General features: G+C 44.9%; 1 protein-coding gene across 1 annotated transcript in view; it reads right to left on the bottom strand.

Moving 5' to 3' along the window:
* Window positions 1-6,203: 6,203 nt before the first annotated feature.
* The window catches only part of sema3fb (sema domain, immunoglobulin domain (Ig), short basic domain, secreted, (semaphorin) 3Fb), a 67,205-nt gene continuing 59,070 nt past the window's right edge, over window positions 6,204-14,338 (bottom strand). The window contains exons 11-19 of the mRNA XM_049022528.1: window positions 13,140-13,209; window positions 12,361-12,505; window positions 11,852-12,074; window positions 11,044-11,132; window positions 10,880-10,921; window positions 10,598-10,755; window positions 10,310-10,377; window positions 10,042-10,175; window positions 6,204-8,582 (exon numbers count right to left, since the gene is read on the bottom strand). Of these exons, the coding sequence (XP_048878485.1) occupies window positions 8,145-8,582; window positions 10,042-10,175; window positions 10,310-10,377; window positions 10,598-10,755; window positions 10,880-10,921; window positions 11,044-11,132; window positions 11,852-12,074; window positions 12,361-12,505; window positions 13,140-13,209 (1,367 nt within the window). The 3' untranslated portion in view covers window positions 6,204-8,144. The remainder of the gene's footprint in view (window positions 8,583-10,041; window positions 10,176-10,309; window positions 10,378-10,597; window positions 10,756-10,879; window positions 10,922-11,043; window positions 11,133-11,851; window positions 12,075-12,360; window positions 12,506-13,139; window positions 13,210-14,338) is intronic.

Raw genomic sequence — 14,338 nt, 5'->3', positions numbered from 1 at the left:
TTTTTCTTGGAAAAAAAAAGTGGCATTAGGTTGAAAGGTATTCAGTGAAGCTCTAGACCCTGGATGAGCTGGAAATTGGTATGGTGATCTGTTCCCAAAAGCTTTGCTGGACGTTTTGCTGTGACAGCTGATGGTTTGTCTGTGTGACCTCGCCTCTTCCTTACATGACACTTTGGATGTCTATCGGGGTGTCGCCTCAAAGTCAAAGTGCCTCCCTGACTGGGAACCAGTGTGCCATCTGTTTTCGACATTTGTAAAGCTGGCTAACTTACAGACTGAGGTATGTAGGCCACTATAGACTGAGCTCCAGTGACAGCCCTGCTACCTTCTAACTTATTGCTTGTTGTAAATTTCATTATTGTGGTGTTAAATACAGCATATCATTTTAACAACATTTGATAATTACGGTCCTAATATACTGATTTACATGTGATTATTATAAGAGATACTTTATTGTCATTGTAAAACTAATTGCAATGAAATTCCGTTAGTAACTCTCATGTGAAGAAAAGACACCAGTGTATAGAACAGGCAGGAGCGTAGTGAAAGATGGATGGATACGGGGCCGATGGCAAACATATGTAATATAAAAAGCTATTCATGACTTAAACTTATACATTCACATTTAACTGGAGGGTTTAAAAAGACATGTCAGGGTATCTAAAGAAGGGTCAGAGATTCATCATTACGATAACTGAAACGGCGACCTGGTCAGAGATTCATCATTACGATAACTGAAACGGCGACCTGGTCAGAGATTCATCATTACGATAACTGAAACGGCGACCTGGTCAGAGATTCATCATTACGATAACTGAAACGGCGACCTGGTCAGAGATTCATCATTACGATAACTGAAACGGCGACCTGGGTCAGAGATTCATCATTACGATAACTGAAACGGCGACCTGGGTCAGAGATTCATCATTACGATAACTGAAACGGCGACCTGGGTCAGAGATTCATCATTACGATAACTGAAACGGCGACCTGGGTCAGAGATTCATCATTACGATAACTGAAACGGCGACCTGGGTCAGAGATTCATCATTACGATAACTGAAACGGCGACCTGGTCAGACAAACAACCAAATTTATTTTTGTATAGCGCAGTTTCACGACATTACATCGTCTCAAAGCACTTTACAGCATCCTCACTCAAAGCCCCCAGTGAGTAAGCCAAAGGCGACATTGGCAAGGAAAAACTCCCAAGAAGGAAGAAACCTTGGGAGGGACCAGACTCAAAGGGGGAGCCCATCCTCCAGGGGCCGGCAGGGAGAGTCAAATAGGAGAGATGGCTAAGTGCCAAGTCACACTGTCCAAATCATAATATGTAGATCACATAGGCAGTACGGCGAGCTAGATGCAGGGACGTCATTGGTAGTGGCGACGTCACATGTAGCGGGGTGTGCTGGACATCTTGGTAGATTGAGGTCTCCAGGCATCACCCCCCAGGAGGAGTATGGGAAATAAAATGTACAATTAGTTAAAGTAGAGGAGACTATAGGCAGTGCTAACAGCTAGATGAGTGCAATATGAAGTGCAATGTGCAAGCTCCGGCAGATATGGCTATGGCAGCATCAGTAGGAGGGAGAGGTAAGTGGGAATGCAGGCATGGGGAGTCCTTGAAATGTCAGCACTCCAATTCCACAAGGGATTGTGAAGGTAGAGTGACGCACTGACAGTCCAGTTTATCCAAAGCCAATGGCACCAATCCCCACCGAGCTCTACATCTCACACTATAGGTCTGACTGGGACTGGGGAGTTAGCTAGAGCTAGAACTAGTGTCCCTATACGCTAAACTAAACAGGTGTGTTTTTAGTCTAGACTTGAATATTGAGAGTGAGCCTGAAACCCGCACATCCGGTGGAAGACCATTCCACAGCTGAGGAGCTCTGTAGGAGAAAGCTCTGCAGCCTGCCGTAGCTCTTTCTACCCTAGGCACTAACAGATATCCCATGGCTTGAGAGCGAAGCAAGCGTGGAGGGTTGTATGTGGTCAGCAGGTCACTAAGGTATTCTGGTGCAAGGCCATTCAGTGCTTTATAGCTTGATAGCAGTATTTTATAGTCAATTCAAGACTTAACTGGCAGCCAATGAAGAGAGGATAAGACCGGTGTAATACGATCACATTTTTTAGTGTTTGTTAGAACTCTGGCTGCAGCATTCTGTACCAACTGAAGTTTATGCAAGGATCCAGACGGGCAACCCGATAGGAGGACATTACAGTAATCCAGTCTGGAACTTACAAAGGAATGTATTAATTTTTCTGCATCATCAAGTGAGAGAATCTTACGAAGCCTGGCTATGTTCCGTAGATGATATGTGTTTAACATAAGGAAATTTTTTGCCATCCAGCACTGGATATCTAATAGAGATAGCAGTGATGTATCATCAGGGTTAACAGATATGTATAATGTGTATCATCTGCATAACAATGAAACCCAATACCATGTTGTCTAATAATGTTACCAAGAGGTAGCATGTATAGAGTAAACAGTAGCGGGTCCAGGACTGATCCCTGTGGGACACCATATTCAACTTTTGTGGCCTTGGATGATTCATTGTTCACATGGGCATACTGATAGCAATCAGTTAAATATGAGCGGAACCAAGAAAGTGCTGTCCCTGTAATGCCAACTACACCTTCTAACCGGTCCAAGAGGATATTATGGTCCACAGTATCAAACACTGCAGTTAAATTTAGCAATACTAACAGAGATACACAGCCACGGTCAGAAGCCACAAGTAAATCATTCATTACACGATAACTGAAACGCTGACCTGCTCAGAGATTCATCATTACGATAACTGAAACGGCGACCTGGTCAGAGATTCATCATTACGATAACTGAAACGTTAACCTGGTCAGGGATTTGTGTTTCCTTCATAATAACTGCTGATATACACTGTGATTACCAGAATAAGATGGATCATAAGAATGAGATAAAAAAAAAAAATAAATCAATAGGTTGGATCATGACTAACGTCTTGCAGTATTTGGTTTCGTTTGTGTTCACTTGGGCACGGGTGCTTTAAAGGGACGGGGAATTAGGACAATTCCAATAAATTTGTAATAGTTTGATTGCTCTGGATTGGAGGCCCAATATGATTTTATGAAGCCTAAAATCTCTGACAGTACCCCTTCTCTTTGGTCATTTCCTATCAATCCCAACAGTCTTCATACAGGTTTCCTCTCCTCTTCCCAGCAGTGCCAATACATTAAATATCCAACAGATGGCAGTATTGCTCTGTTGTTACACCTGACCCTGGTTTGGGTCTGCATTCTTGGCTTCTAATTGAGGTTGTAATTGTAGTACTATTTGTCCGTCTCATACATTATTATTACTAGTAAGTATGGATGACCGTAATTTAGCAGTAAGTTATGGTGCCCTCATAATAATCTAAGTGCTCATATCCTACTATGAGTGCTCCATTTTGAAATTAAGCAAATTTGAAAACAATCATATTTGATAGTTCATTCTTGGTGGATGGGGAGAAGTGGCTCCACCTGTTAGCCCAGCCGCTTTGTGCTATGAGACAGAGGATATTTATTCTTACCCAAAGCTGAGGTAGAGCCTGTAATGATGGATGTCTTTTTTCAGAGGTCTGTTTTTTTGTGGTTAAGGTCAGTTTTAGTCCTGGGGTGCGTGCACATCACTCTCACAGAACTGACCCAAATTTAACAGTGTTCATCTTCATCTCCAAAGCTGGGAGGAGGGAATCAGTGTCATATCTTTAATTTGGCTAAATTTGGTTTGTTGGTTTGTAAAATACTGATACGTACCATCCTATAACTGCTAAAAGACTTGACTCCTTTTAATAAAGGAAAATATTTCTTCGGCTCAGTTACAGAACAAGAATCATAATCTTTTATTTGCCAAGTACACAGAAGTACAAGGAGTTTCTTTGGGTGCAGGTGGTGGCCTGAGTTCAGCAAATCAAATATACAGTTAAAAATAAAAATGTGAAAGTTCAAAGACGGTAATTATATTGCAGCAAAAAAAAATTCAGAAGATATATATACACATACACACACACGCATCCATCCATCCTCTGAAACCGCTTAATCCCAACTGGGGTCGTGGGGGAGCCTATCCCGGGAACAATGGGCACCAGCAGGAACCAACCCTGCGTAGTCACCAACACACCACAGGGCACACACAAACACATGCACAATTTAGACACCCCAACCAACCAATTCTGCATGCTTTTGGACCGTGGGAGGAAACCAGAGCCCTGGGCGAAAACCCACGTGAACACGGGGAGAGTGTGCGAACCCCACACAGTGAAAGGACCCGGGGCCGAACCCGGGACCTTCTAGCTGTGATGCAGCAGCACTTACCTTTGCGTTACCGCGCCGCTATATATATATAATAGAAAATAAAGATATACAATGACTAAACATGCATGTGGATCAATAAATAAATGTACAAATTGAATTACTCTTTAGTTACCTTTTATATGTAATGCAAATAAACAGTGAAAAATTCATTGAATTTTATTATTAAGGAGCAAATAAGAACTATCTCTCATGTACAAGATGGATGAAATGGTTCGGCCCAGACCCACAGATGTGGTGACATCATGGCCATACGGTTATCAGATTAACCGTTCAGACGTGTGTCTGTGACCACAGCAGGCTGCTCCATCTGTCTGGGCACTTGTTGCGTGGGTGTGGGCATGTAGAGTCTTAATGATCCAGCGTCCCGATAATGGTTGGGTGCCTTTGTGCCGTGGGCTTCACTCACCGAGGTTCCAAGCCTGACGTCGTCTTCCTGTGGCCGGTAGAATGTAACCAAGGCTTTTCTTCTGTCTCGTCTGCTGATATTATCTTTAGAAGCTTCAATCTGTCAAATAGTCTTTTCCCAAAGATGTAGAGAGCAAAAATGTCAGCCAGACTCATGCTTTTCCATGGGACAGTCTCTGTCCCACTGCGGGTTCTTTTGAAGAGACAAAAAAGATGAAAAGTTTCTTTTCCCACACGTGATCTTTTTTTAGATGGCCTAAACGCTGCAGCAGTCAGTCGAGCTTGGCTGGCATCCAGATGAATGTTGCGGACCAGTAGGGACATAGTGGCTGGCAGGCACTGAATCACTCACGTCTTCAAGAGCTGGTCCTGCTGGGTCCAAACACCCACGTTGTCCAGGCTGCCTGTTTTTTTTTTTTTTTTTTATCCGCTTGGATTAGATAGCAAGATGGGCTGTTATGGGGTCTTTTGTCGTGGTTTGAATTTCAGTAAGCTGGAAGAATTATGGCATGACGTCAAGGTCTGAGCAGAAGCGTAACCCCTGCCCCCCCCCCCCCAGCAAGGAACAAGAAGATCTGTCAGTGTGCTTTATGGTGTAGAGTTTTTGAGGATCCGGAGGAACAGACAGACTTGTCATTTGAAAGCATTTTTCCAGCAGTTTTTCTATTTCCTTTGTCTTTCTCCTTCTTGAACAGTAGTCATCAGGTCACTAGTGGGGGTTCTTAGCGGGGAGTCACACAAGCTCATTTTTGGGTGTTTTTAAAAGGCCATAAGTGTGACTGTGATGCACCAATGCCAGGGAGAGTGACCTAAACAGCATGGCCTTGATTTCCATTGAATGTCTGGGACAGAAGCAGGGGTGGTGCAGTGTTCCTTCCTTGAAAGTGACCTGGTTCGCGGTGTATAAAATGAGAAACGGTAGAGCAGCATTAGGTGTGTAAAAAGGATACGATATATTGTGAGCAATGATCAAACCCAGTGTGCATTATTGCTGTGTCAGTTTATTTGAACACAGTGGAATGTGTATTATGCCTGATACTGACAGCATACGATGGTCCCACCCACATTAAAGCCTTGTTTTATTCTTACTTACCATACACATTGCATGGTATACTGGAAAACTGCTGTGTGAATAAAACACTAATGTATCATTTTTGTATGTTTTACTTTTCTGTGTCATTTTAAGTAACTGTGTTTGGTAGTATTAATGACGAGTAACAGATGCAGAGCAGGCTTTGTGCTGTGAGGCTCGGCGACATTGTGGTGACCAGCCATCTAATTTGTATGCTTTTCCTTTGCTATGTGACTAATGACAGGACTGAAACACTGTCCAGTTCGGTATTTTGAACACCTAAGAAACTCGAGCCAGAACCAGTGTATTGTGGGAACAGCAGCTGGCCAGCGTCAGACAGACTGACTGCCAAATGGTTCACAAAGGAACGGAGTAGGACACATTTTTATAAAATATAGAGCTTTAATTTATTAGTCAGCAACATCAACATCGAAAAGAAAGGAAGTCATGTCTTACAACGTCACCTGTGCTTTCAGCAATAGTTTTCTTTCTCAATGAACCAATTCAACTGAAAAACAACCTTAAACATACACACTTAAAAATGGCAAGAAATTTTACAGCCTTATGTGGAGTGTCCCTGTTCAACCATGAGGAGGAAGGTGCAGCGCGGGCAGTCAGGTACTGCTGGTGTCCCGCACCGAAGTGGAAATTGAGCTGTGACATAGAGCTGCTCATCACTCTGAGGCACTTCGCGCCTCTCCTCTGAAGTGCGTTTCACTCCTCATGTTTGTTCCTTGGGTCTGGAGTCATCTAAAGGAACAATGTGTTCCATTTCTGTTATTCGGTTGTCAAATGAAAAACAACTCAAGCTTTTCGTTTGGCTAAAAATACAGTACACATCCATTTCTCATGCACAAAACAAAGACAGCTTGCCAGTTTTGGTATACTTCACAGTCTGCTGAGACGGTCCGGTGTGTGTGTGTGTGTGTGTGTATCTACATTGACACATTTGGAGCCAGGAATTAAACCAAAGCGCAAATGGAAGATGGCATCTGGAAGATGTCTGAGCTATCCCAGCCCAGACCACTCATCTGGGACAGCCCAGTGGCTGAAGAAGGTCCACATTTTACTGTGGTCACACCCCTGTGGGGTATCATGGGATATGTAGTCCCTTTCTCATTGCACTTAAGGGGTGTACTGTGCAAAGTGTTCTGGGACATCAAGTGCTGCCCCCACTATGTGCACATAACCCTACTAATGTAACCAGCACAACACACACTCAGCTGCCAGAGGTGCACCATCAGCCCGGGTATAAGGTCATTTCTGCCGTTCGATGGTGTTGATTTCCAAAGCACTAAAAAACTTGCATGTTCTCCTCTGGAGGAATCGTTACTGAAGACTGCTGTTTAAACAACATCTGGAGACTGTGCCATAACATAACATAAATGGTCAAGTCCTATTTACTGACTTTACGACGTTTACGAATCAAATGATTGATGTTTCACACATTTTATTTGTCCCGTTTACCTGTCAACCATTTTTATGTGATCCCCATCTAACAAATATGAGAAGGACACTAAACTGAATGCAGCCCTCTTGGTCTCAAAGGTATAATATTCAGGAAAAATATACACACGCGTTGCGATGCATTCGTTGCAGTTCACGAAGAGACAGAGTCCACAAATGTCAAAGTAACAAATTCCACAAAGGACGACGAAACGCAAAGGCACAATGGAGGCAGAAGAGATGGAGATGCTGGCGATTTTGTGGAAGGAGAAAAAAAAAAGTTAAAACCTGTAAACCCAGTAGAATTTTGGTTGCTGTTTAAGACGCTGAAACAAAAACATGGAGTTTGTTCTGCTACCAGAAGTCCCTTGGCTCGCCAGGTCCGCTGACCCCCCGCAACCTCGCAGTCTCTGCCTGGTCCAGGCGGGGTACCTCTCACCGTCCACAGCCCTGGGGTTTTCCGGATAATGAATCACTCCATGACAGCACTCCAGCAAATATGTATCGTGACCTCCCATTTCTGTTCCCTGTTCCAAGCAACTCATTTCGGTAAACTCTTCTGCAAATGAGTGTAAAGGTCAGTGTACCCTTTTAATGTAACAGTGCTGCAGCTGTCAGGCGATGCTTTAAAAGATGTAAAATAAAGATGTCTCATAATAACAATAAAATTAATAATTTTCCCAGAACATACCTATACACAAAGAGCTGTCCTGGCTACTTAAGTACGAAGAAATCCACAGAATGATACTATGTACAACCTACAATAAATACTGTGTATTTTTTTTTTGTTAAAATGAGCTTCTGTTTATTTATGTTATTCTCTCGCTCCCTCGGGTTCCCTCTGAGTCTTTCCCGTTTCCCATTCAAGTGCCGGGGCTCATGTCTCCTGGCTTTCTGTTTGCCCGTCATGATTCCGGCGGTTGCGAGGCTTCTTCTGCTCCTGGAGCTCCTTCAGGTCTTTCCCTTTAATGGCAGCCATCATAGGGTCCTTGTGCCCATTGTTACCCAGCTGCCAGTAGTCCTGGCAGTACTGATTGATGAGGCCCATCTCAGGTTGACTGAGTATGGTCAGAAGGTCCTTATACTGGCCTACACTGGGCGTCCAGGGACTGGACTGGAGGGGCACGGAAACCCCACTCTCTGCCAAGGCGCTGTTGACTGCCCGGCCGGACAGTACCACCAGCTGCAGCTTCAGTAGGGTATGTTTGAAGTTTTTTTCTGTGGCCGTACAATGGTACATTCCAGAATCAGACAGCTGAAGGGATCGGAGCAGCAGGCCCTGCTCAGTCTTCAGCACCCGTCCATCTGAACGCATCTGTGGAGGCAAGCAGACACTGCTGAAGTCAGCTCTGTAGTAGAGTGATCACAAATCCCTTTCCTTGCTGATTTTTTTTTTTTTTTTTAAATAAGCACTTCCTGGACTGACTTTCCAAAAATGGACACGTGGGACAATAGGGTATTAAAATCACTGACTATTTTCTGCCACTGAGGATTGACTTTTTTCTGAGTGGGCGGTACTCAAGGCGGTCCAGCGTGTGATGGACAGATGTAAATCCTCACTCACCAGTCACAATGCACGTTCGTACATCTTTAGGTGTTAACAAGATAAGGAGTACAACTGTGTTAAACAGAAGTTCCCTTCCTGATATAAAAGCAAACCCTGATTGTCTAGAGCAGGCGTAGGGAGCCTGATCCATGGAGAGCCGGTGTGGGTGTGGGTTTTTGGGATGGCCTCTCAATCAGCCAATAACAATGGATTCCAAGGACTGGAGTTGAGAATCGCTGCTTTATTATTGGCTGACTAAAAGGCCATCCCAAAAACCCGCACCCACACCGGCTCTCCATGGATCAGGTTCCCTACCTCTGGTTTAGAGGGACACCGGCCCATTTAGACTCAGTGATTGCAAGGACCTTTGGAGCATATTAACATTGTATTGCTGAATACTGCAGGGTTCAACAAAGGCTACAGACAGGACTGTGAGGATCTCCGGACCTTATGAACACCTTATATTCACCTGCATTTTTTGGCACTTTCCTTATAACCACCTTTATCAGAGTCTCCTTGGTGAATGATACTCTCTTTCACCCATGGCAACACAGGGGCGTTATTGAAATGGATTTTTGGCTGCTTCTCAAAGGCATTGTCCATTGTTCCTCTTCAAAGTGCTCTGTTTGAATACAGATGTCCCCTGTGTCCTTTTTGTTTGACCTTGGACAGTGGCAAACAGACACACAAATGGCCGTAGCTCAGACCAGATTTGAGTGAGCAGAATTTGCCAATAGGCCACCCTATAGGAGGGTGGTGTTCGTGCCTTGTGCCATCATGCACGATGTCAGTTGAACTAAGATACCACCGTAATCAGAAAACTTTTTCAGAACTAAATGGGTGTGAAGAGACAGTAGGTTTATTCTAAGCTGACAGGTACGGAAAGTGTGCTGTTATTGTGCATTATCCAGTTCATTAGACTAAGTAACAAACACAAGTAACTAGTGCTCTGAAATAAGTGCTTCATCTTAACCAATACATTTCCCCGCTTCAGCAATGCCAAAGAGGTATTGAAGCTGAAGGTCTTTATGAAAATCGTCAGAACGTGAACATTGTGAAGCAGTTCCTGTACTGTCTTTCCACAAATGGACACGTGGGACAATATGGTATTAACATTAGAACAGTGAAAAGAATCATTGACTATTTCCTGCCACTGAGGATTGACTTCTTTCCGAGTGGGTGGTACTCGTGGTGGTCCTGTGTGTGATGGACAGATGCGAATCCTCACCTCCTTCTTCCTGTCACTGTTGTCCTTCTGTAGGTGCCACTTGACGGACGCATGAGGAGACTTGGCCTGGCACTCTAGAAAGGTGCTGCTTCCCTCCACCCCGTACTGCACCACCTCCGGAGTATTCTTATTGGCTAGAACAAACACGGCATCGAAGCAGCCATCAGCTTCACATCCAATCATCAACACAGATGCATCAGAGCAGCAGTGCACTAACAACGATGCAGACTGACATCTCTCTCCTGGTCATGAATATGAGAGGCCTTACCATTGGAGTTGTAGCCCCGGCACTGTCGGATTGGGTTACCATACTTCACATCCTGACGCCGGCTGCGTCTGAAGGGATCAGATTAAAATAACTTCAATTATTTCCCTTTAAAAGTAGGCGGCACTCCATCAGCTACCTGTGCTAAGGTAGACAATCATCCTCCCTGCAGGATTAGGGCTAACACCTACTGTGATTCTGCATAATCTACAGTTCCATGCCAGTATGGAAGGACCTTCAGGTCTTGCTTTGCTCATGTGGGTATAATTACTAAACCCTGGGACGTCTCACCTTTTCTGCGACGCCAAGTACCGAGAGCAGGACTTTCCATCCCAGGCGCAGTAGGGGTCCCGGGCCAAACAGCAGTCAGCGCATGCCTCCCCATACATGTCACAGCGATGTAGGGCCAGGTGAGTCACGCCCACCGCTGAGGCAACGTATAGCTGTTGCTATGGCGAGAGAGAACCAGGAAAGACATTGAATAGGATTCTTTCCTACTTCACTGCTTCCAGGTGATGAAGACAGGACAAAGACAGGACTTCCTTTAAATAATCAGAGTTTAAAGACACTTACCCTTTTAGATGAGATTTTCATTGTTGTTATTGGAGTGGGAACCTGGAGAACAAGAGTGAACCGGATAGTTTGTGAGACAAAGACGATGGGGAAAAAGGTATGAATAGCGGACATACTGCCTTCTGGACAACATAAGAGCTTCATAGTTTTTCAGAAGAACGTACTTTGAACACCTCGACCTCCTCCAGCAACAGCTCCTCTGTCTGCAGGTCGTCCCTGGGCAGGACGATCACCTTCTGCACGGTTCCACGGTCTGCAAACCACAGGCAGACACAGAGCATCACACTCACGCATCTCACTGCACATCTCACTGCACATCTGTCCTTTCTCTGCTCTTCTTCCAACCTGGTCCCCTTCCCCTTCATCCCTCTGCCTTCCTTATCACTCTCTCAGCTCCTTTGTTCCCAAGGCCAAAAGAATGTACTGTTTGAATTCCTCCGTAGGTCACAGCAGAACGCAAGTGACCCATGGTGTTTGGTGACTAACATAGCGCCAGGCTGCAGGCTCGATGCAATGAAAGGAGGGAACATTCCACCATTCCTGAGCGCATTCAGGCATGATGGCCTCATGTAAGAACCCTCTCGGCTTTTAAATTTCAAGTTAAACAGAGGGCAAGGAATGTAAGCAGAGAGATGCATTCAGGAGTTACATAATTTCTTTTCTGTGATGCAAAATAGGGGACAAAAATCACCAACATTTCATTCTTGGACAATTCTCCGAGGGATTCACTACCCCAGGGAATAAAACTAAACTCTACTCTACTTATGATGATACAAAATCAATCCAATAAAAGAGGGTCCAGTCCAGCTGGCCAGCAGAGTGGTGTATCCTGTGCTGTTGTCCCTATTTAGAGAACTGAAGATATGCCCAAGATCCTCATCCTGAATCTAGTGCGTTGCAAAGGTGCATTTCTGCATTAAGACAAATAGGCTGGTGATGAAGATGGATCTGTATTGGCAAGAAGCGGCTCACCTGTACCCAGGAAGAGCACCTCATAGCTTCCGTCTGCAGCGGTCACCTGGTCCACTGTGATGGTAGTAAACTCGTAGTCCACATTGGTTCGCACCACCAGGGGGCGCTTGTGTACCGGATAGATGGCATTGTACATGGCAGGATGGTTCCGCATGAAATTGATGACTTCGTCGGGATAATCCTTGGTGGACTTCATGTTGGGGGTGAAAGTACCTCCAGGGCACTGTGAGTATAAAAATATGAGCTTTAACTGTTGTAAGCGTAGATACAGCGTAACCTGAACTACAACCATTATAACTTCGGGACACCATGCAGTGAAAATGGAAGTTTTTTATTCTGTACTTCATAAATATATATTATTAAAAATGGAAATAAATCCACAGAGACTACTTGAAGATGTAGCTAATTAGAGTAACTAATGGCATGCAGAGAGAGAAGTAGTAAACGGTGAAATGCAGCTGTAGTAAACCGATTCTGTCAGCTGGCCTTGTCACCAGGCGAGATCTCACCGTTCCAGGTCTCGGATAAGGTATCTTCCCAGTGTAGGCCACCCACTGGTAGTTGGGCCCCTCCTTGTGAGCAAAAGGCCCGTTGAAGACCATGCGGATGTCAGCCATGGAGTAGACACACACTGCTGACCCCTTGAACACAGATCTGTGAGGTCAAGAGGAGACACTAGGTCAAAGAGTGTGTGTCTGTGTGTGTGTATTGTTACCATGACTTCTTCAACAAATTCAGTGATCACATACAGCAAAAGAGGCACATATTTTGACATTGTCAGTGGTAACTAATTCCCTCCCCATCTGTGATGGTGAACTGAATGGCAACAGAAGCAGGTTTTTCAGACCCTGCCAGCAAATCTGGGTTTATACTTTACTGGCAGTTCACAGGTCAGGGTTCCCATCAACCTCGGCCTGGAGAATGACAGGAACACACAAGTGCTCAGGAGCACAGGTGTTCCTTCACGCATCTCCACTTTTTCATTTTATTTGTTATTGCCAGCTGCACGGCACCCTTGAATGTTTAAATGGTTTCTGGTTGATCAACGGTTTATTGCTGCTTTTAACTGCTGTTTGGCATGAGGAGCTTCCCAATGGGACACCAAATCATCACTTTATGGGATGCCGTCTCGTTTGTGTTGGGCCACACTGGCTCAGTTTGTCTGTGCTTGTCTTCTTAAGAATTTCTCAAGGAACTTTAAGGCTTTCTTTGGGGAGTGGAAGTACTGGAAACTAGAGTGTATTGGTGCTTCTCCTTGTGTTTAGTGGAATGCGCCGAGTCTACGCACCCCGAGACAGAGAACACCCCGTAGATGACTGGGTTCTTCGTATCCTGTGTCTGCTGTATGTACACGTCCCCTAAAAGACAGGAAATTACATGTTAGTGTGACTGTCCCAAAACAGTACATTCCAGCCATGCGCTTCATGGGATAATGTTTGCAGATGCTGTTATGGCATGTGGCCTTGTGTAGAATGGATGACATCTCCATATTAATTAAGTGAGGAGGGATTCAGCTCAGTCTTCACATAATGACCACCCTTGGAGGCCAAAATTAGGAATTGAGCCCAAAAAAAAAGAATTACAGGTGAAATTCGCTTCATCAATGTCTGCCACATCTCATTCTGGGATCCTTTCACTCAGACAGCTACACTGTCTGTCCGTCTGTCTCATCTCGGATACAGGTAACATTTTACAATAGAGAGGTTCAACATACTACAGTGTTTGCTTCAGTTCAGGCTCATGTACATTGAAATCCTGCTGGCGTTGCAGCATCTGGCCCATCATATTCCCCAGCATCTGGGAATTTGGCTCGGAATAAATGGGTGACAAACTACCACATTCCACGGGAAATGGTTTCAGAGCTGTGGGCTGGAGGCCTGGGTGGCCTGAAAGGGAGAAAGGACCCCGTAACATGGGCATCGTGCCGCAGCCCCTCTGTGGGAATGCTGGGCCGAGCCACATGGCACGAACGGAGCTTCATGGGAATCCCAAAATTCCCAGGGTCAGTTGGATAGGAGCATGGAAGGGAATAGGAGACACAGATCAATCAGGCTACAGAAAGCAGAGGACTGAGGCTGACTGGGTGAGGAGAGAGTGGAATGCTGATGGCAGGGACCAGAGACAGGAAACAAAACCATCTTCAGGCCACACAATGATGACTAATAGCAGGCTAATATATCCAGCTAATTAGGAAGTAAACTATCTGGGATTGCGGTAGAGGCTGCTGGGATTGCTGCACTGTCCGGGAGAGGTATAGACGCTGTGTGCACTTGTGTTGTGCGCCTGTTGATGCAGTTGAATTATTTGAAAGTATATTTGAGTGTTTGTGAGTTTTTTGTCTGCGTGAGTATTTGTCTGTCCTAGTTAATTGACAGTGCGAGTGTTATCAATAGTGTTGTAGTCAAAACCGCCTAAACCGAGACCAAGACATTGCAGAGACTGGAGGGTACCAAGACCAAGACCAAGGTCAAGACCAAGACAGAAAAT

Source organism: Brienomyrus brachyistius, chromosome 8 (assembly GCF_023856365.1).
Source record: "Brienomyrus brachyistius isolate T26 chromosome 8, BBRACH_0.4, whole genome shotgun sequence".
NCBI classification, from domain to species: domain Eukaryota; kingdom Metazoa; phylum Chordata; class Actinopteri; order Osteoglossiformes; family Mormyridae; genus Brienomyrus; species Brienomyrus brachyistius.
This window is presented reverse-complemented; position numbering and strand designations above follow the sequence as displayed.